Source organism: Tympanuchus pallidicinctus, unplaced genomic scaffold (assembly GCF_026119805.1).
Source record: "Tympanuchus pallidicinctus isolate F22 unplaced genomic scaffold, pur_lepc_1.0 scaffold8, whole genome shotgun sequence".
NCBI lineage: Eukaryota > Metazoa > Chordata > Aves > Galliformes > Phasianidae > Tympanuchus > Tympanuchus pallidicinctus.
The window spans coordinates 9904551-9926986 of NW_026294802.1; the positions used below are offsets into that span (position 1 = coordinate 9904551).

The window sequence follows — 22436 nt, forward strand, 5'->3', positions numbered from 1 at the left end:
TATCGATATTTATAAATATCTCGTGGGCTGAATTCAAGTGGACAGGGCAACAGGCACACACTGAAACGCATGAAGTCAGCGGCCTATCGCTCAGCACACTCAGCCATGGCCAACTTAACAACAATCCTGTGACACATTTCCGACGGACGTCTCCTCCCCGCCTCTCCCCTCAGGGCCGTAGGGTGCCCGCCCCGCCGCCATCACGTGACCCGCGGCGGCCGCCCCGCCGCCTCCCGCGGGCGCGGCGCTGCCCCTTCCTCCCTCCTTCCCCGCGGCCTGTCCTGGCCGCGCGGTGCATTGTGGGAGCGGCGCTAAGATGGCGGCGGCCGCCGCTGGGCTGAGCTGGAGGCGGGTGTCTTCCTTCACGGGGCCGGTGCCGCGCTCCCGTCACGGGCACCGCGCGGTCGCCATCCGCGAGCTGGTCATCATCTTCGGAGGCGGCAACGAGGGCATCGCCGACGAACTGCATGTCTACAACACGGGTGCGCGGGGCGGGGCGGAGCGGCGGGCGCGGTCCCGCCGCGGGCGGGGGTGGGGAGCGCGGGGCGGCGGGGAGCCGAGCGCCGCGGCGCCGTCACGTCCCTGCAGGGTTCGGGCACTGGGCTCGGGCCCGCTGCCCGGCCGGGGGTGGCGCCCTAACACCGCCCGCAGCCTTCCGCCCTGCCCTGAGGCCGCTAAGTGGAAAAGCGTCGCCCGGCTCGGGCAGGGCTCCGGGGGTCTCGCCGCGCCGCGTAGCGCCGGGTTCGTTCATAGGGAAGGGAGCTGAACGAGCTGAGACGCACGTCTCGCTGAGGAAGGCGAACGTGCTGGCATCGGGAGGTTTTCCAGGCAAGAAGCTGCTTCAGTCTGGTTTGTGTGCGGAAGGTGGGATGCCTGAAGAGTTACTCCGCGCCGTGCTGTATAAGGCTGGGAAACTTCTGTGCGATTTCAGTCGTGGGCCTGAAGTGGGGGAGTTGGGTAACTGAGCGGCGCTCCGCAGCTGCTTCTCGTTGGCTGCCGGCAGCGTGTATTGATAACGCGAAGGCTGCAGCATGTGGGCTGTGCTTTCAGTTCGCCGACTCTTAGGAATCATTCAGAAATGCCTGCTTTCCTCACATACTCCAAAAAGGAGTTTGTTTTTCCGTGGTGGTGTAAAAATGTACTTGATCACCTTTTCAGGAGGCAAGGGAGGGGTCTCTTAACCGTGCTCTTGTGACAGGTAATCAAAATAAAGCTTTTTGGTATGAACATAGGTCGCTCCGAAAGTAATGCCTCCTATTTATTTCCACGGAAACTGCAACAGATGCAAAGAACACAGTAACGCTATTTGATAGAACAAAATTGCAGCTTCAAAAGACTATTATTTTTTTTTTTTTAACACGGTCACCATCATTAGCTGTGCGTTTTTGCCACTGATGACTAAGAGCCTGTATACTGTGAGCATAAAAATCTGCACTGGCAGAGGTGACCCAGTGTTTCACAGTATTTCACCACCTCACTGTGCCTCACATCTACTGTTTGGTCTCTGTAAGCATTCAGCAGGTGTCAGTGAATGCCAGTGGGTGTCATTTCTTTGCATGGAGGAATTCAGTGGAGCACCTTTGCTTCTTACACAGGCTACGTTCTGTCAGACCGTCCCCCTGCAGCAACATGTAATGGGGCTTTGGTGGGAAGGTTCAACCTCTACTGCTGTACTAACAACATCCTTCTCTGACGTTGTGGGCCAGCATCATAAAATAGAATGTATTACATTTGGAGCAGCTTTTATATGCCTTTTAGAACAAGGGCTGGGATTGGTGCCTTTTCAGTGAGTCTTAAAATCAAATTTTTATTTTTCTGCCCAGATTCCAAAGGTGTACACCCCTTTGCCACAGTAGCAGGAAGGGCCATGACTCAGTTGTTGCAGTCCCGAGGCGGGTGTTTGGTTCAGACCAATGATGTTTTTTTGGCTGAAGACTGAGGTGCAGGGCTGTGACCTGGAGTGCTTGAGCTTGGGGTGGCACCCATTGCTTCTGCTGTGGGTGTGATGACTTCCACAGACCTGGCACATGGGAAGAACTGCTTAATCCCTTGCAGCAGTGGTCACTGGAAGCTTTGAAGTTCACACATTTCTTCTTCTTAGCCATGAAAAAAAGGTTTGGAAAAGGAGAATGCAGTGTTTCCTTTAATTCCTCAGTTCTAACACAGTTTAAACAACAACATGCTACTGTATCAGCCAGTCTCAGTTTTTCTTTCCTGCCTGTGTTTCTCATCTCCCTTTTCAGTGCCATAGTCGGTAGATACAAACATTGGTCCAAGAGTTGTGTAATTACTTTTCAATAGGGCTATTAAATCCAGGCACCCTGCCACGTTGTTGCAGCTATGATAATTCTGGTACTCTGACTTAGTGTAGTTACCTCTTCTGTGTGGAACAGCACGTGTATTCCTTGTTAACTTCTTTTTTCAGCAAGTCTATTAAATTGCTGTATGACCCTCAGTAAATGTCTTGGTGCCCTGAGATTCATATACTGAGTAACACTGGTTTCATAGAGGTGTTGGGAGATTGTTTGGGCTTTTTTATTTGTTTTATTTTTCTTTCTTAAGTGTTTTGTTTTAAGGCATTGTGTTAAGCAGCCCATTCACAATCACCTACTGGAAAAGGTAGTTAACAGTGGAGATGTTTTAAAATACACTTTTTTTTTTTTCTGTGTTTCAGTGTTTAAATCCCTTTTTTTTTTTTTTTTAAACTGTAGCTACAAATCAGTGGTTCCTTCCTGCTGTAAGGGGAGATATTCCTCCAGGCTGTGCAGCACATGGATTTGTTTGTGATGGTACCAGAATACTAGTCTTTGGAGGAATGGTTGAATATGGAAGATACAGTAATGATTTATATGAATTACAGGTAGGAGATGTTTGAAAATGTTCCAATTTTGTGGAGTACTTCATTTATCTACTGAGGAATAAGCACGTTTTACATTACCAACTGTGATATGAATGAAGGTATTTCTGATTTTGCATTTCTTGTGTTTAAGGCAAGTCGATGGCTCTGGAAGAAAGTAAAACCTCAAGCTCCTTCCACTGGATCTCCGCCTTGTCCTCGACTTGGCCACAGCTTCTCTTTGTATGGTAACAAGTGCTACTTATTTGGTGGCCTCGCAAATGAAAGTGAGGATTCAAACAATAATGTTCCCAGGTATGCTAGTTTGGATTGATTTCAGTGACTCAACAGAAAAAGACTAGATGCAATAACTTTGAAGAGGAACGTTCTAGGGAGACTGTCCTGCATGATGCACTGATTGTAAGGTGAATGAATTGCGTGCTAAGAAGCTTAGATGTTCCTTCTGTTGATCACACTGAACGGAGCATGGAGTGAAAGCTCTGACTTTTTTTGAGAGAAACCTGAGTAGATTTTGGTACTTTCCCTGGCTGATATTTTTAAGAATTCTTGTTAGTTAGAATTAAATACGCGAAGTCTCATGGGTCATCAGGGAATTCACAATGGAATTGTCACCTATAATACTGTGGGAGATAGTTACAATCTTTTCAGAGTAACAGCTGGAGTTGCCCTTATTATCAGTAAAAAAGTTCTATGGCACTGAAATTGAATACGGTGTTGACCTACAGTTGAGAGTGCTTATATCCACAGAGCAATTTGAAACTCATTAAACAAGAGGTACCCGGAGTGAGTGCCAAGATTCAAAAGTTACCTAAAAATAACTTACCAACATCAACACGTGGCTAATTGTCTGTTGGGCAGCCTGAACACGTCAGAAAAGAAGCAGCTTCTTTTCACCTTTGTTGCCTTAGAATTGCAGGAGTTCTTGAACATCCTGTGTGTGTTTCTTACAGCTCTGCAGTTTGTTCCAAGTTTCTCCACACACAGTAATTTCAGCTGAGAATGTTGTTTGCTGGTTTGGAATGTTTATTTGATGAACCGTAGTGCATGAATTACGATATGAAAGACAACTATCTTAGAGGCAAGAAGCTACCGTAGTTCATTTTGTGTTCTAAATCAGTTCTGTTTAGGTGCTGCCTTAATGCCATCAGATGTTCTGGGATTTTAAAATTTTCTCACTCTTTCAAGGCAGAAGTCATAATACATGGAAGCAGTAGGGGTTTAAAGCTCACTTACGATCTTGTTAATAAGCATGCTTTTCATGCTTCCTCCATAATTCTCCAGATACTTAAACGATTTCTACGAGCTGGAGCTGCAGCACGGATCTGGGGTTGTTGGCTGGAGTATTCCTGTGACAAAAGGGATCTTGCCATCTCCCCGAGAATCACACACGGCCATTGTGTACTGCAGAAAAGATTTGGGAGTTCCAAAGATGTATATTTTCGGAGGGATGTGTGGCTGTCGGCTCAACGATCTCTGGGAACTTGACATAGGTGAGTTTGTTTGCCAGTACAAGTGCAAGGACCTGGCAATGATGAAATTAATGTATGTGAGGATTAATGGCATTCTGTGGTACTATTGAGAATTGAGATCTTTTGTAATTTTTGAAATGAGACAGATACAGCATTGTTTGCATTTATTATCCTCACTGATTTGGGTTATGCTGTGAGATTGTTGTCTGAGATTGCTTTAAAGACTCTCGCTGTGGTAACTGTGTTGAATAATCATAAAGAAAGTGGGTTTAATATATCCTTTTGAAAAACAGTTGTTGAGAATTTTGTATGATTTTTTTTTTGAAAGTAGCTCTAAGTGCATGTTATTGCACTTTCTTTTCTAAATTGGCCACCTTAAAAGGTGAAACTTTGTTTTGTTGAATTCTAGAGGCATGTTCCCACCTAAACCTGAGGTAGTATAATACACAACAGTAAGTTATTTGAGGATTTTTATTCTTTTTCTTTTAGAAACCATGACCTGGTCAAGACCAGAAACTAAAGGGACAGTACCACTTCCTCGCAGTCTGCATACGGCCAATGTAATAGGAAACAAGTATGTCTGTTGTTAAAAGCTCAACTATAGAAAGGTACACCTAGTAGGAGAATGGCAATGCTTATCCACTACTGCTCAGTATAAACCGTCAGCCCTGTAGAGTGCTTCTCTGCTTCTGTTCCTCTACCTCAGTGGAAATTTAGAAGTATTATTTTTAATTTAGAGTTATTAAACTGTTGATGTTTCCATACAGCAGGATGGTCTGCTCAACCCACAGGCATTTTTCCAAGCTTCTCGATGCATCTCTGTGCATTCTGTGGCAGAATCAGCTGGACCTGAGCTGGCTCTGTTAGGAGCCAACTTCAGTGCCTGTCCGTCTGTGACAAGGAGATACCTACACAAATTAACTGGCCCAAATAGAAGAATTAGTTCTAGGCAAAATCATTCTGTATTTTTTGTGGACCAGTTTTTCTGTGGTCTGTTCTTCATTATTTCACAAGTCAGTATGACTTGTTTTGTCAGATAGAACCGACAAAATGGACTTTTAAACATGCATTTCAGTCCATTTTGTATCAGTTTACAAGCCAAGGTGAGGAGAAAGAGGCAACAGATGGGAAAAAGGTGAAAAAAGCTTTGTGTTTTGAGTCAAGAGCTTAGCTTTTTTTTTTTTCAATACATGAAGTTTTATTAGGTTGTAGCCTGCATTGTGCTTTGAAGTTTCAATGCCTGACTTAGATATGCCTTCTAACTATAGAATTATTTACTGAAAGATCTACAATGAAAGTGTAGAAATTCCATGTAAATACATGATTTTTGGAGAGTCTCAGCAGTTTAGTTGTTTGTGAAAAAGTGAAGTAGTAACTTCTGTATCTGGGAAGTTGTTTGAGTTTGTTGTTTAGCTATTCTATTTTCAATCAGTTAACTTACTCAAAAATTTCAAAAGGGAGATGTCTGCAACAAGACTCCCATACAATCTGATGTAAATCAAAACTGTAAAGCACTGGAAATTTTCTGTTTTGTCCTAGATTGAGAGAGCACGTGCAGCAGGTCTTGAAATGTTAATTGGCTTTTCTTTTCTTTTTCCCTCTTCCCTCTTTTCTTTCATTTCAGAATGTATATTTTTGGTGGATGGGTTCCACAGTCAGCAGGAGGAGAAATTTCTACTCATGATGGTGAATGGAAATGTACCGGTTCATTTGCTTATCTTAATTTGGGTTAGTGTTTCTGCCTTTCTGGGAGTGGGCATTTTGAATTAATACTTTCCTAACAGAGCAGAATTAACATTCTGAAGACACTGAGAAAAGTTTGAAGACGTACAGCTGCAAACCCAGCTGACAAGATACAGATAAAGATACAATCCTTTTCTTCAACTTTCTTAAGAAGTTTTTATTTCCTTTGGAACATTCAGCAGATTTGCTGATGCAGATCTTTGTTCATGGATCTTTAGTACTAGGTAATATAGATAGTACTTCTGCATTTGGAGTGGGACTCAAGAGACAGATCCTGACATGAGTTTTTCCTGAATTGCAACAGCACTGTCTCTGATGTTGTGTTTGAAAATTGATCCTATATTACTTGAACGTAGCCTGCAAATTAACTGGAAAGTGACCTTCATGTTGTAGTATTGAGAACGGAAATGTAGTCATTATAAAAACAGAGTTATTTATTCTCTCTATTTATTTTCTCTGAGCAGTTACATGTATCAACATATGTATTGCTAGTTTTGAAAAAACAACTAGAAACTAAATTTTCTGAGTTTCATTTGCTAGATACCACAGAATGGATAGGCCTGATCTCAGATTGCCACGAAGACAAAAGTAACTTGTTACCAGGGCCAAGAGCAGGACACTGTGCTGTAGCAGTTGGCACTCGTCTGTATATCTGGAGTGGTAGAGATGGTTACAGAAAAGCTTGGAACAATCAAGTTTGCTGCAAAGATCTTTGGTACCTTGATACTGGTGAGTCAGAGATAAATAAAGGAATTGTTCTATGCTCTGTGTTTTATTAATGTGTAGGAAGCTGCCGTGATCAGAAGCTCTGAAGCTGTAGCAAACACAAAGGTCTTTTAAATTTTAAAGCTTATTCCTGTGAACCGTACGTACGTGGCAGTCAGTTGTTTGAAGGCTACAGCTGTAGCTCCATCTGAAAAAAAAAAAAAAAAAAAAAAAAAAAAGTAATAAAAAGTTGTGTTTAAAGCCCCTGAAAGAACATGGCTAGATTCTGTATTGCATGCCATAGCTGATAGATACAAGATTCTCATGGAAGTTTTACCTGAAGTCTAAGTTCCTTATATTTCTTCTGAGAGTGATCTTTTCTGTTGTTGCTACTTTTTTTTTTTATTATTATTACCAAACTCCTCCTTCTCATGGGATCATTGCTGCTGCTGCTGCTGCTTCCTCATGTTCTGGACCGCTAAAAGATACAGAGAAAGGACCAAATTGTTCTGCGGTTGAAGGAATTTTTGGAGCACTGATTGCACATTAGTAGCTGAAATGATGGATATTTATTTGATAGCAGGACCTTGAGACAGTACTGGGAGCGAGGGACTAGAATAGTACTTTCAAGTGGAAGTTCCTGTCTACTCGAGCAAAGTGTGAGTTATTGGAGATCTTGAATTATGTAAGGCAGGGGAGAACATGTTTTTGTTGAGTTTTTTTGGTGGTTTTGTTTTGTTTTTCCCCCTTTGAAAGGGTTGAGTAAAAAAAAAAAAAAAAAGGAGCAGTAAGGGAAGAGTGCATCCTAGTCAGGCATCAGGGCAAGCGAGGGGAGCAGGTTGTTGGCATTGAGTCATGCCTGGGCTTCAGCCTGCACAAGCTTTTGAGGGAAAGTTCACTTCAGCTGTAAAGAGCAAGCAGAAAGGAAGTGCAGTGTTCTGTGAATTCTTTCCAGGAATGTGTAAAGCGTTAGGAGTCAGAGCTGTGTCCAGTCTTCTGGGAGAAGACGAGGATCTCTTATGTGTGTAATGTCTATGGTGATGCCTACACAACCCAAAGGCATAGCAGCAGCACAAAACCTAGCTGTCAAAACCCTAAGAAAAGGCATAAAAATGTTAATTCTGAATGCTCTAGAATGGCAATTTGCAATTTTTTGCTTGATTTGGCACTTTTGACATTATCTCCTGCTTATTTTGGTATATATTGTACTTATGTGAAAGGGGAACTCTTGATTTTGCTAGCATTACATAGATATTTCTTAAACTGTTAGAAGAGAGCCATTTCAAACATGGCACCTGTGTCTTTCTGGTTTCTTGTAGAGAAACCTCCAGCCCCCTCACAGGTCCAGCTGATTAGAGCTACAACCAACTCCTTCCAAGTGAAATGGGATGAAGTACCCACTGTTGAAGGATATCTTCTTCAATTACATGCTGACTCACCAGTGCCATCAGCAGCTGGAACACCTGGCACTGGGGTTCCTGAGACATCGGTGCTGAGTTCACAAGGTAGTCATCACATCACTTCATGCTATTGCTTGTGCAAAGGCAGAGTAGATATTTGTGTAAGTAATGAATATGAGTTTGTTTTAAAAAATAAGATAATTTTGAGAGACTCTATTTTCTTTGACTGTTCCAGAAATACATATGTCATAGTTGTAGAAAACTCAGCTTTAATGTCTCTCTGTCTGTTCTGGTCAGCAGTCTGAATGCTGAAGATATCTGTGCAGTGCTGAGTTGTTTGAGAGCAGGCAGTGAGGAAGGGATTATAACTGACTGTTTGGCCACACAGTTTCATTTCAGTTTAACAGCTGAATTGTCCTTTAGGCAACTTCATGTTTCCCTCTTGCTTACTGGAATGGATTCCACCCAACGTAATACTAAGCTTTGTGTAACTGATTGCAATTTGCTTTTGTTTACCTGAAAGGTGGCTCTTCTCTACATCAAAGTCCACAATCGTTGCCCAGTGTCCCCTGCCCAGAAATGAAGGTGGATCATCCCAGCCAAGCAAATAATGTCATTCCTAATAACGTAAGTGTAAACTGAGAAACACCAAGGTGGCAAAGTAGTGTGGGAAGTGAGAGAACTGCCAAATAATTTCCCAGTTTTTAAAATCCCTGCATACATTTAAACCTTAGAAAACCGCCAAATCGAACAACAAAGAAGACACCTGAAGTGCTTGTTTACTTCCTTATATTCATCTAATTTTCATGATTGATGCAGTCTTAAAAGTCCTCTTTGTGGTAATGTGTAAAGGATATTGTGACTGTATTGACTTCCAGGGTGCTAACTGGGAATCTTGTAACAGTAGAGATATTCTACATCCTCAAAATGTTCGTGAAATTAACATGGGAAGCAGGAAGGGTGATGCATGTTTCTTCTTTGTTAGGGTTTTCATGCTGTTTTAGATATTCCACTGTTTTGGCAATTTGAAAGAAAGAGGAAAATCTCTGGCGGGAGGTTCACAGTTTTAGAAATGTGGGTCTTTTCTTAGCTGGGTAAACCCTCAGATCTGTATGGAATCCATAATATACTCTTACAGAAAATGAATGTAGAACTATCGTGAATTTTGCTAACAATAGAAATCTTAGATATGTACCAGAAGAGCAATGGATGAAAGTTTTTCTGATTGTCATTTTGCTGTATCCCAGTCCCCATTTCTCATCTGCCTCGTAGACAAAATGTATGCATCAGTGCACTTCCACATAATAAGAATTTGAACTTGCTCAGATAAAATGTAGTATGGGCTAGGGATACTTATAAGTCAGTTTAGAGCTTGAGTCCTTGTTTTATGTGGCTAAAAGAATGTGGATTCTTAGGTTGCTTGCTTGTTTCAATTTAAAACGCTAAGGGTATTAGAGGATTTTCATTTGTTGCTTTTGAGCAAGCCTTTTCATGCCATGTTTGCAACTGACAGCTCTGAACTTGGCAGTTACACATTAAGCAATGTATTGTTCTGGTAGGTCCAACTTTGCCTTTCATCCAACTCACTCTTAAAAGTAGAAGGAAAAGAAAAGGTTGCAGCACCCGAAAACAAGATTACACAGGAGACCATGAAAAACCGTGCAGATGCGACAGCGTTCAAGGAATCAAATGCCCCTTCTCTTTTGCCTGTTTGTACTTCAAGTAAGATATCTATAGAGTAAAAACTAATAAAAAAGCAAGTGTTAAATTCATCTACTAAGCATAAAGTAAAATTATTTGTCTTGCAATTTAAAATTAATTTACATGTCCTTGTGGTTTATAAAATTCCTTGTGCTAGCTAATACTGTGCATATTTCTAGAAGGTATGAGGAGAAATGAGATGTTCAGTGGGGTGAATCCAGGCCCAAGCACACGATCTGTTTATATTTGATGTTTATGTAATTTAGATGGCGTGACCATTTTTATTATCCTCAGTTTAATTTAAGTATTGCCTGCAAATTTTGGGTCTTAGTACTGAGTGAGAAAGAGACTTGCACTGCTGGCGATGAAGTTGTTTGTTATGAAACTCTGATGATCATTTGTGTGGGTGTTTCTTTTTTTTCCCAAATGAATTCTTTCGTCACCAAATGGGTATGAAATACATCCAACACAAATGAAATTGCAGTTTTAGTACAACTGTGTACATATATTTGGTTACAACTGTGCAGACAGGGTCTTACTCAGCTATACACATAAAGCATTTGCTTTATTTGTTCACAGTATTCCTTATTGATTTCATAATCAGATCTAATCTAAATCTCTGTTTTTATGTGAAACTAAAGCCATTAGATTAAGTTGAGGTCCATGTTGGGTATCATCAGTATTGAATTCTGGTTAATATTTTCTTTTTCTAAGGTCCTCAGACTTCAGCAAATGTAGGTGAATTACATGACTTGGACAAACGAACTGTAATTCCTGATGCTTCTGTATCCAGTACTGTCTCCAGCACACAAACTATGGTAACCCAGCAGGCTGTTAAAACTGAGTCATCAAGTACAAATGGGGCAGTTGTTAAAGATGAAACTTCACTAACAACATTCAATTCAAAATCTGAAGGTTTGAAATGTGTTTCACATACTGTATTTTGAGCCATATGTATCTAAGGCCATCAGAGTTCCTGTGGTGTGGTGGGATTCCCATCTTGACTTAGTACCTGGGTTAGAGATAGGGCTTTGGGCTATGGAGGACCTCAGGCAGCCTGAATGATCTCTGCTATGATTTACATACCTCTAAAATCAGGATATTCTTATACTTTAGTAAGCTGCTTGGTTTTCTGTAAGTGAGAAGTCTTTCAAATCTTTATGCAGATGCCTGTTTTATAAATAGCCATGGTGGGCAGTTTTGTTGCCTGTGAGACATTTGCTTTCATCTGGCGATTGCTTTTTTTAGTCAGCAGAAGTCTATTGTTTGTAACCTCGGATTTTCTTCATTTTAAATAACTGACCTCTGTAATGAGCATGGCAGCTCACGTGGCTGGCTCACCACTAGGCAGACGTGGTGACCTCTCCACAGTCTGTTTGAAATATCCAAAACAAGCATCAGTACAGAAGCTAAACATATGGGTAGTTCTTCACATCTTGTTTTCCTTGGAAATCACCAGGATGTGCTTGCTGCTTTTTGAGTGTTAGCTAAAGAGTGGTATTCTTTATTGGCACTGAGTAGTGTACTTTTTACTGGACAATACTGTTCTTTAAAAGCAAAACACAAACACAAGAATAGAGTACTAATATTCCCTTGTATTGTTCATGTGCTTTGATTTATTTTTAGGAAGCATTATTTTCCCATTTCTTAGGATTGCTAAAAGATTAATTGCTCTTATTACTGCAGTCTGAATTCTTTATGTCAGAAACAGTGCAGTAAGATTTTAGGCTTAGTGATGACACTTGTATGAGCAGCCTGTATGCCTCGATCTGATACTTTGATTGTTTGCAGTATTCTCTATTGATTTCATAATTGTGTCACACCTAAGGATAGAATTTCTGAGACCTGCCTTCCAAGTTCTGTTATCTGCAGTTATCTGTGGTGTCAGCTTCTGTGAATATGAAGCAAGCCAAAATTAGTTGTCCGTGATATAAATAGAACTGCATGCAAAAGAACTTTGAGACATGCTTTTGCAGCAAACGCTTGTAAATGGCTGCTGAGGTCAACTCTGTGGACTTCGTGTTAAATTTTTCTTAGAGTTAAGCTTTTTCAATGTAACTTTTTGTTTCTAGCTGCTGAAACTGCTTATTTCATGCCTTCAACAAAGGTCAATACTGGACAGGCAAATGATTCACATTCCTCTGTAAGTCTGCAAAAGCAAAATCAAATTGTATTCTGTTGATTAGTTGTAAGGGTTCTTCTGTTTTTCTTCAACCGTGCCTCTTTGACAGAGAAAAAAAGAGCTGGAAGTGAATAATACAGGGGTAAAAATTTTCTGTTGTAAAACTAATTACGTTGTGCGGGTTAGATTTGAGTCTAAGAAGCAGTTGTTTAGTTGGGAGGAGATCCAAGAATGTGTTTCAGCTGTTGAATCATTTGAATCGACTGGCGCAGTGGAGTGGGCTTTCTGCTGCATGATGTGCAAATGTGGAATGTTCTTCTGTCTGCACAACTGAATTTAAAATGAGATATGCATTAAATCAGGTGTAGTGTTTGCTGCTGATGTGTAGGTTTGGAACGTAACTGAACTGACATCTTGATGTTTTTCCCTAGAAGAGATGGGGACTGACTATGCAAGCTGTAAATACTTCCTGAAAAAAGTAAATGCCTCCTATTTCACCTGCTTACATCTTAATACACGAAACCAAGGTGCAGTTTTTGCCACCAAAAGAGTGGAGCTAAGGATGGGAAGAAGCAGCAGCTAATTAAGAGTTGGGTTGCTTTTGCCAATAGCAGCTGACACTTCTGCCTCTTTTCCACTCTAGCAGGAGCACCATCTGTCTGTGCTGGATTGCCCTGGCCATGCAGGTGCTCTTCCTGGTGCCTGGAGTCAAACAAGAAAGATAGCTTGTCTTTCTGGGTCAATCCACACAGTTCCCATGCCTTCCACAACCACTGTGCCATGCCACAGCAGCAGTTCTGCTCTGAGCTGCAAGTTTAGCAGTTGCTTGCTGCAGGGAGTTGGGGCTGAAGTGCAGCAGAATCCCAGACAGAGCTGCTGATGTACGACACACTTTTGTTAATCGCTGAGCTTGTGAGTGATTACATGCTGCTCCACACAGCTAGTTCGACAGCTGTAAGCTTCTTCCCCTCCCTGCTTCAACTAGGATGTCAGAGATGACATCCCAGCTGCAGTTACTCTTATTTTTTTAAGTGATGATCTGTTCCTAAATTTCTGAGAACCTGCTGGTTTTGAACAACATATTAATAATAAATGCATATTCGTTTGAAGTATACAGAGTTACTCACTGGTATGGAAGGGAATTCTACATATTCTAGAATCTTGAAATGTTCTTTTAATGCGATATTGAGGTATGGATGGTCTACATAACCTGTTCTTCAAATACTAGAGAACTCCACAAAGACAGATGGCACCGGTGAAATCAAGGGAACGGCAGTGGTATGATGTTGGAATTTTTAAGAACAGCAGTGCTGTGGTGAGCCAGTTCTACTTGCTGCCTGAGGAAACTCTGAATGCCTCTAACAAGGTAACTGCTAATTTTCCTCTGATGTAGTTTGCACTTGTGCATTCTCAAATATGGTGCTCATATGCTTGACGACAAAATGTGTGATTTTCTGATACTGCAGCACAAATGGGTCGTTATAGGTCGTATTTTATTACCATGTAGTTCCTGGTGTATTTGGCCTACGTTTTTCCTAAACCAGACACATCTTCTGTTGCTTTCTCCTAATTATATGGAACATCTTATTGTGCTGTTGCTAATTCTTTCCATCTGTCTGTTCTACAAATAGTTCCCTTAGGAGGGAACTTTCAACTTAGTAAACTTTCAAGTCCCTGGAAACTGAATGGTTCAGCACTTTGCAGTCTGTGATTTCACTAGAGCATTTCCAGTCAGTTTCTTCTCTGTCTCAAGGATCTTCACTTAGAAACTTTTAAAAATACTAATAACGCCTAGTGTAGGATATTTAAAAAGATCAGATGTGGAGGTGTAGTGAGTTTTGTATTTGATTTCTGTAAGTTTATGTTGTTAAGCATAGAAGTTTGTATATTAACATACTAAATATGTGTAACTTGCAAAACATTTGTAGTTTTGGTGGTGAAAGTATAATTTAATGATGACTAAGTGGACTAGAAACAAAACTAATTACTGTGTCAGGTAAATGGCCAGAAGTGCCTACAGTCAGGAGGCAGTTCCTCTTGAAAAGAGGTCTGAGTTGATTTCAAACTCAGAAATCAGTGTTCACTTACACACACCTGACACTTACTCGCATGTGATCTGGCCGTCACCAAATGGCCACGTATTTAGCCATGCTTTCCTTTTACCAGAACAGGTCTCTGCTTTATCTGAACAGCTTAGGTCTGCTGCTTGTAGATGGAGCATATGAGGGAAAATAAAACCCACAGAGGATTTTGATCTTTGCTATGTATGTATGTGTAAATGGGCAATCTGAGCACATTTCTCTCTACTTCTGCGAATACTGATTGTGCTGTCCTGTTACGTAAGGTGCCTATATCTTTCTAGAATGTATTTGTAGGATTCATAGTGTAAAATTGTTTGTTAGTTGCTGAATGTATTCAACATACTGTCTTTTACAGCAGTTTGTATAGATTGTGATTGCTTGCACATTATTTGCAAGGAAAATAGTTTTGAATAGGTTGGTTCAAGGATGTATCAGTGCACATGGTAAGCATGGAAATACAATAGTACATAACATGTCAGAATCATAGAATGGCTTGGGTTGGAAGGAACCTCAAGGATCATCAGGTTCCAACCCCCCTGCCACAGGCAGGACTGTCAGCCACTAGATCAGGTTGCCCAGGGTCCCATCCAGCCTGGCCTTGAGCCTCCAGGGGTGGGGCATCCACAGCTTCCCTGGGCAGCCTGTAGTAATGCCTCATTGCTCTCTCAGTAAAAACTTCCCCTGGTATCTAATCTAAGTCTCCCTTCCTTTAGATTAAAATCATTCCCCCTTGTCCTGTCTTTGTATACCTGTATAAAAAGTTGATCTCCCTCATGTTTATAAATTCCCTTTAGATATTGGAAGGCCACAATGAGATCTCCCCACACCCTTCTCTTCTCCAGGCTGAACAATCCCAGCTCCTTCAGCCTGCCTTCACAGGAGAGGCGCTCCAGCCCTCTGATCATTTTTGGGACCCTAACAAACTTGTTACTAACTAACTGTGCTTTTCTTTAGGAACATTGTGATTACTGTTTCATAAAATGGTACCTTCTAGTTATTGGAATGAGTGTTCTTGGAAGAAAAATATTTTTGAGGATAGGGGAGTATACTAATTAAATCATAAGCTATACAACTGGAGACACTACTTTGCTTTTACTTTCCCAAGTTAAACTAAGCCAGAGATACTGTTGAGTTTAAATGAGTGTGCAGATGTGTGGGTGTGCAGTGTGCTTCAGTCAGAATCCTTCTATAAATCCCAATGAAAGTACAAAAATGTTAAATCAGGTTTTTTTATTTCAGTTAAACTTACCTTGGTTTCGTGCTACCACTGTATATTTTTTTAGGTAACTGTGTTTAGAATGCTTTTCAAAGTATTCTGATGTTGCTGTATTTTCAGAAGGAAGATGCAGACGTACCAGACTACAGGTTACTTAAGAAGCAGGATCTTTTTCCGGGCACAGTGTACAGGTTTAGAGTTGCTGCAATTAATGGCTGTGGTGTTGGGCCTTTCAGTAAAGTGAGTGAATTCAAGACATGCATTCCAGGTTTTCCTGGAGCTCCTTCAACAGTCAAAATCACTAAGGTGAGAAATGCAGATAATTGCTGTGTTGTTATTTATTTATCTATCTATCTATCTATCTATCTATCTATCTATCTATTTATTTTTAATTGAAAGTTGTCATACTAAATAGTGACAAATTCTTCATTGGTGAATTCTGCCCAATGTGATACGCTTGAAGAAACTGCTAAAATGAAAATATTTTAAGCCTTAATGATCATGTTGCAAGAGGCATCTTAATCATCTGATAATTTTTCCATTATTTTCTTTTCTTGCACTCTTTATTTTGTAGGAGTCTAATGTGTTAATAAAAAAGAAGTGTCAAAAGATAGGTTATTACCTCCCAAGGATGATCTTTTGGCATAAAACAGTGGGATTTTGCCAAAATTAGAGGCCACTCCTGGGTGACATGAATCAACACACTAAAATGCATTTTTATCTCTTAATCTGCTAACTTTCAAGTCAGATGTCTTTTATAAACCTCTGCCCCCACGAAGTCCACTTTAAAAGTATTTGGGGAGGTTTTTCTTCCTTTGTTTTCTGGGATTTGTAATTTGTTTTAATGGTAGATGAGTTTTGTTGTTTGGTTTCACGTCACCTGCCATCCTTCTGTACTAATGACAACTCAGTACATCTACAATGACAAGAAAGGCTGTACTTTGGAAATGTAGTGCCATTGGTTCGTATTCCTCCTGTGTGAATCAGAAAATGAGTATTCTTGTTTTCCAAAATATCCTTTAGCATCTGTGTTGTCTCTGCACAGGTATCAGTAGAAAGAAGTTGTTGCTTCTTGAATGCAGGAACAGTGACAGAATAGGTTAGAATTTTAAGATGCTCCTTAGAGATGTGTGTGTATATGTATGCATATATGTGTGTGTGTAGTAAATATATTATAAAGATGTTTTTATAAATTATATGCTTAGTTGAATATCTGATGATTAACTGCATAGTATCGTATTTTCTCTCTGTTTTTTCCAGAGTGTAGACTGCATTCATCTTTCTTGGGAGCCTCCTGCTTCACCTTCTGGCAATATTTTAGAATATTCTGCCTACTTAGCAATACGTTCCACACAGTTGCAGGAAAACCCAAATCAGCTTGTATTTATGAGAATATATTGTGGTCTCAAGACATCTTGTGTAGTGACTGCTGCCCAGCTTTCAAACGCTCACGTGGATTACACTTCCCGACCTGCGATAGTGTTCAGGATTTCTGCAAAGAACGAGAGGGGCTATGGACCAGCCACACAAGTTCGATGGCTTCAAGGTAATGTTGGGGTCAGTGCAGCGTGCGAATGGGCCCTAGCTGTGGCAGAGCTGGTCATGGCTCTAGAAACCACCCTTTGCTCAGCACAGTGCTTTGCACGGCAGTGAAATATCAGTTTGTTCTTTATAGCAGTTTTAAGAAAACGCAGTTGTTCAATTCAGCATTGTATTAAACACGGTGGTATTCGTCCACAGGCAAGTAGTGAATGCTGGTTATGGAAGCTTACTTCGTCCCTCGAATAATGAAATCTTATTAAGCTTCCTGATTTCCCTGGTCTTCACTTCAGCTTAGCAAAATTTCATTATAAAAAGAATCCAGTTCCATGCATGGATGTAATCAAGTTTTTTTTTTTCCAACCTTTTTCCCTTCCGTGTCAGAGTATTTTTTCATGAAGAGACATAAGGTGTATGTTTGTGATTGATACGCTTTTTGAAGTCTGTATTACAGTTACTCAGAATAGGCTTTATCGTCTCATTTCTGCACTTGAATTTGTATGGGCTTATGATTAGTTGGGAATGGGAACAGACCGACTGGAAACTAGGTTTCATTTTCAGCCTGTTCAGTTCTCTCGTGTCCATCTGTGCAGCTGCATAAATGCTAGCACCAACACAAAAGCACAAGTGACTGCTGAGAGAGGGACTGTGGCTCCTAATGGCAGCATATAATCTAGAAGCACAGGCGGGGTTTAAGTGATTCTTCGGTCAGTTTCCATTTTGTCATCTAGGCAGTTCTTGGTGCCATCAATTGATTGTATTTTTTCAGTTTTGCAAAATAACCTTTCACTTTCTGCCTTAGCTTTCTGCTAGCTGCAAGTTGACGTGGCTCAGCAGGAGGTGTTGTGAGCATGGAGGGAGGTTAGGAAGGGAAGAACCAGGGGAAGCTCTGGTTTTTACCCCCTTTGTTTGCACTGAGCTATTGCTTGGTGTTTAGCTGTCTTGCCAGTCCACTTGCTGTGATGTGCAGGGTGTAGCTGACAGAGTGCTGTTGGTTGCCTCAGTGTTTGTTTGGAACATGTAATTTCTGAGATGGAGAGCAACAATAGAATCATAGAATGGCTTGGGCTAAAAAGGACCACAATGATCACCTAGCTTCAACCCCCTGCTATGTGCAGGGTCACCAGCCACCAGACCAGGCTGCCCAGAGCCACATCCAGCCTGGCCTTGAAGGATTGTCTCGAGTTTAAGATTCCAGGACAGTGTTAACCTTTTATGTGGTAAGGGTTTGGGCCATGATCTGCATCCCAGAACTGTGCAGGAGTTGTTTTGATGGTGTTTGACCTCACGCGCTATGTGAAATTATGAAATGACTAACAGTGTCTCCTTCTTTTTGCAGATATGAAAACATCAAGCTCAAAGTAGAGGCAGCGTAACGCATTTCAAGTTTCGAATGTAGTGTTTGATGTAACTCCTGTACTATTTGTAAATGCTACAAATATTTTATTTTTGCATTGTTTTTATCTTAAAAGTATATAACCTTTTTTACGTTTGAGACATCGGCGTTATATAGCCTTGCTCAGGTCTGAGTACCAGATAGGAATGATACTGAAGATGCTGGAGTGGAGGACCATACTCTATCCAGCAGCTCTTTTTCGTAGTGATAATTAAAATGTCATTAAACATATCAGTTTTCAAATTAAAAAAAATAAATTGGCAGTAGTATTTGAGGTAGAGTTCCCCATGATTGCCACAGATCTTGCATAGACAATTCAGGAAGATTTGGTATGTGAGAGAATTCTGTTTGGTTTCATTGTCTTACACCAAATTCTTCCTTGCGGTGTCTGAGTACAAGGCAGAATTTTCAGTTATTATATAGTAACTTAAAACATAAATATTTTAATATATACTTTTTTGTAAAAAAAAAAAAAGAAAAAAAAAAAAAAAGAGGACAAAAACAAAAATGATTTTTTTACTCTTTGTAACAAATATAATTCTGAAAGATATTCCCCTGAAAATTTAAAAGGAAAAAGATAAACTCCGCCATTTCTCTCATTACAGAAAAAAAAAAAAGAAATGTAAATTCATTGTAAATGCACTACTAATATTTAGAATGGTCCTTTTGTAGTTGTACAAATCTTCAGCTTGTAAATACCAATGTTTACAAGAGACCTTTGTGGTCTTGTATTAAAACTTCCACGAGATTCATTCTCTTTTTTTTTTATTTTAAACCCATATGCTTTGCTTTTAGCATATGCTTGCTTTTTGCACTAATAATAACTTACCTCATTCCTGTGTTTGTAATCACTTGTGTTGCTTCCATCATGTTTCTGTACAACTTCAATCTGAAAATTTTAACCAAAGTTTAGAATACATGGTAAGCAATTTTGCACATACTGTATGGCAACTATCAACATATTTATTCCAGTTAATCTTCTTAAGTGCTTGTTTGCTTTACCAGTATATTCTACCAATCAAGTTCCGTATCTCCTTTTACTATGCATCATTTTACATTAACTAGCTAGCTGATAAGTTCAACAAGCATTACTTCTAGGAATAGGTTGATCCGTTCCTACGCTAAATGGGAAAAAAAAAGTGTTCACAGTAGTGAAATAAAGGTAAACATTTTAAATGCTATTTATGTATCTATATATAAACCTATGTTTACCAAAGTGTAGAGGAAAATGGCTGAGTCGGACAAGGTCATTAGGTGAGTAGATGGAGGCACCTAAATGAGATTTATTTTAAAATAAAATCTAAATTACTTACCTGTGCAATGAAGTTTATACTTTGCACTTTAATTTTGCCCTGAATGCCAAAATATTACACATCAAGGTAGGATTGCTTGCCTCTGTCAGTTAAATTTGTCTTAAGAGCATTTGTAAATAACTCAACTAAAAAACAAAACAAAACAAAACAAATGATGTGCCTGGTTTGGTGGGAGAAGTATTGCTGCGGCGTGAGAGGTGTAACAGCTCTCATGCTGAGCCAAGTTTGAGCTACCCTGCAAGTCAGGGTTGTAACAGAAGTGCTGATACAGCCTTAATTATCGCAACACATCACAAGCTATAGTAGCGTATGAAAAGTGCTGGGGACCATTAATTGCTGTAATAGTGTTAATTGTGGCACAGGAGTAACACGTGGTCTTACTCCAGAGAAAAATCTTGTGATTATGACAATGGCAGATATCCCAGACTCACTTTAAGCAGTGTTTATAGTATGAATGTATAGGATTTTTCCAGGCGTTAACTGGCTTTAAAATACTTGTGTTTTAATGATCCATTTCATCAGGTATGATCTCACCACCAATACTGTCTGATAATTGAAATTTTACTGTACATGAGCTGTTAACTAGAGAAAATATAACTTGGCTTTCCTTATTAGTACTGTGAAAGAAGCCTTTAGAGAAAACACTTGTGGCTTTGGTTTTGTTGGTTGATAGCTGTGATCGTAGAGTTGTTATTTAAGAATAAAATCTGTTGGGTTATGTCTGGGTGGAGTTTTTTTGCACTTGGTTTCACATGCTTTGCACAATTTGTTTTTCAGTGGGTGTGTCACAACTACCAAAGGGTACAGCTGTGGCGTTTTCAATGAAAGTATGATTTCCTTGTAAGTGTGCTTTCTCCAGCTGACTCGACATGAAATGTCACTTTCTCTTCTTTGTCCGAGCTGGGTGATGTTGAATAGTGACCATATGCAAATCCAGTTCCTTACGGTTTTACTTTCAAATGCAATTGTGGTACATGCTGTAAAATACACTTGGTGGTCTGTTTTTAGGATTGTGTTTCTAACATGTCTGAATCCCACCCGTTTGCCTGCTAACTAGATACCAGGCAAATACGGATTGTTCAATTTGAAATTAATTTAAAGAAGACTCTTGACGTCGACTCCTTGGGGATCTGTGTTATCCATTTGTTTCACGAGTCACTAAACAAGGTGTAAGAAGCTGAAATCTGTCGGGCGGCAGTGCCCGTGTCGTAGGGATGTCTAGGTTTACTCAGTTCATGAGGGATGTTGTGCCAGGTACGGCAGGCGCCGCTACAACTTCACCGTTGGAATGTTCTTGTGAAAGTGGGCATAAAGTGAACGAGAACCTACACTTTGTGTTTTCAAAGTAATTATAGCAATATCTTTTGAATGTAGTTTGGAGTAGAGCACACGATCATGCCATAAACTCTGAATATAAAATAAGTATTACTGTTGTTATCTGATATTTCAGGATAGCGAATTTGACGTGAACTTAGTCTTACAGCCTGTTACTTAATGACCTCTACAAGGAAACTGACATTTTGTACAATTAAAGTTGATTGGTCTTATTTCAAAGCGTTGTTTGTTCTTTGTAATAAAGTGGTTGTCCTATCAAACGCATTGTAAACAGTGATGTGTGCGTCTGCTTTTTCCAATAGGACAGTACAGGGAAGAGAGAGTGCTTGGGAGGAAGGCAGAGGGTTTATTGATGAGCATTGTAAGAGTGAGTGTTACTCTTTCATAAAAAGCATTTGGTTTTTTTGGTTCTTGGTTCTTCCCTTTTGGACTTCTTGGTTACGTTACGGTTTGTTTGGTTGTTTGGGTTTTTTAATTTCCTAACTGAGGTCTCCCAGTTCCCCACCACAACCAGCTCCTCTCCTGTGCTCTCTGCCCGTTCTGTGCCTTTGTGCCACGCAGTTTGCTGACTGCCCCGTGACATGGCTTTTCAAAATTAATTCTCCACCTAAGCAGCAGCTGTGTTCAGAAGGAATGGCAAAGAGTTTTGCTACAATTTCTGGAAAGGGTGGGGTTTGAGGAAGTGCTTCACGTCCTCAGAAAGCTTCTAACATCCAACTGATCCGAATGCCAGAGCCTAGGGGCAAGCTCCTGAATTTGTATTGCCATTGGCTATGGGGATGTCCTGGGGAGAGAAGTACCACACTTCAGCCCCCAAAAACAAGCTCCTTGATTGAGGCTGGTTTTGATTTGCGGTCATTGCTTTATTGAGGGAGCTCTTGTGTTGCACAAGCATCTGCTTTTAATATATGACATCATTGCTGAGTTGGTGTAGCAGCTCTTTAAAATGAAAAATAAGGCTCAGATATGGTATCCTCAAAGGGAAATAGAAGAATTTCAGTGTGTCCCAAATGGTACATAGTGGTGAGAGAATTATTTGTGCTGTGAGCTGCAGGTGAAAGTAATCAATTGGAAATTGCTTCCACATGGTTCTTAAAATATGCCATAGGGTGTGTGCCATCCTGTTTCCTCAGGCTTGCCTCTCGCTTTCTTCTGGACCCTGACGTTACTTTATATGGTCCTGCAGATTTGCTGTTGTGTGTAAATCCTCTCGTGTTCATCCATCTTAGAACGCTGTCAAAGCCATAAATGCAATTGAAGTGTGATTTATCAGTGAGTTGGGATTTGGCTTGGTATCACAGACTTCAGTCAGGAAAGGCCAACAGTGTTCTGGGCTGCATTAAAAAAAGGGGTGGCCAGCAGGGAGAGGGAGGTGATTGTCCCTCTCTACTCAGCTCTTGTGAGGCCCCATCTGGAGTGCTGCGTCCAGGCCTGGGGCCCCCAGCACAGCAAGAAAATGGAGCTCTTGGAGCGGGTCCAGAGGAGGGCAACTAAGAGATGCTCAGAGGGCTGGAGCACCTCTCCTATGAGGAAAGGTTGAGGGAACTGGGCTTGTTTAG

General features: G+C 40.6%; 1 protein-coding gene across 2 annotated transcripts; it reads left to right on the forward strand.

The window, feature by feature from the left end:
- The first annotated feature begins 283 nt into the window (after positions 1-283).
- Positions 284-21148, forward strand: HCFC2 (host cell factor C2). Of its 2 annotated transcripts, XM_052668778.1 has the most exons (16): positions 284-482; positions 2712-2860; positions 2991-3151; positions 4139-4347; positions 4816-4900; positions 5951-6054; positions 6610-6798; positions 8094-8279; positions 8698-8801; positions 9734-9896; positions 10590-10790; positions 11948-12018; positions 13226-13363; positions 15415-15600; positions 16555-16840; positions 18173-21148. In XM_052668778.1, the coding sequence occupies exons 1-16, from the start codon at positions 317-319 to the stop codon at positions 18196-18198; spliced, it is 2424 nt and encodes an 807-aa protein (XP_052524738.1). In that variant the 5' UTR covers positions 284-316; the 3' UTR covers positions 18199-21148. The 2 variants fall into 2 exon arrangements, with proteins under 2 accessions (XP_052524738.1, XP_052524739.1); XM_052668779.1 differs by lacking the exon at positions 11948-12018 and having other exon boundaries at positions 10590-10693.
- The last annotated feature ends 1288 nt before the right edge of the window (positions 21149-22436 follow it).

Excerpts from the sequence above, each read along its gene's own strand:
- HCFC2 (XM_052668778.1), top strand. The coding sequence starts at position 317 with ATGGCGGCGGCCGCCGCTGGGCTGAGCTGGAGGCGGGTGTCTTCCTTC. Across the intron at positions 3,152-4,138 it reads TCAAACAATAATGTTCCCAG|ATACTTAAACGATTTCTACG; the intron begins GTATGCTAGTTT and ends ATAATTCTCCAG. Across the intron at positions 12,019-13,225 it reads CAAATGATTCACATTCCTCT|AGAACTCCACAAAGACAGAT; the intron begins GTAAGTCTGCAA and ends TTCAAATACTAG.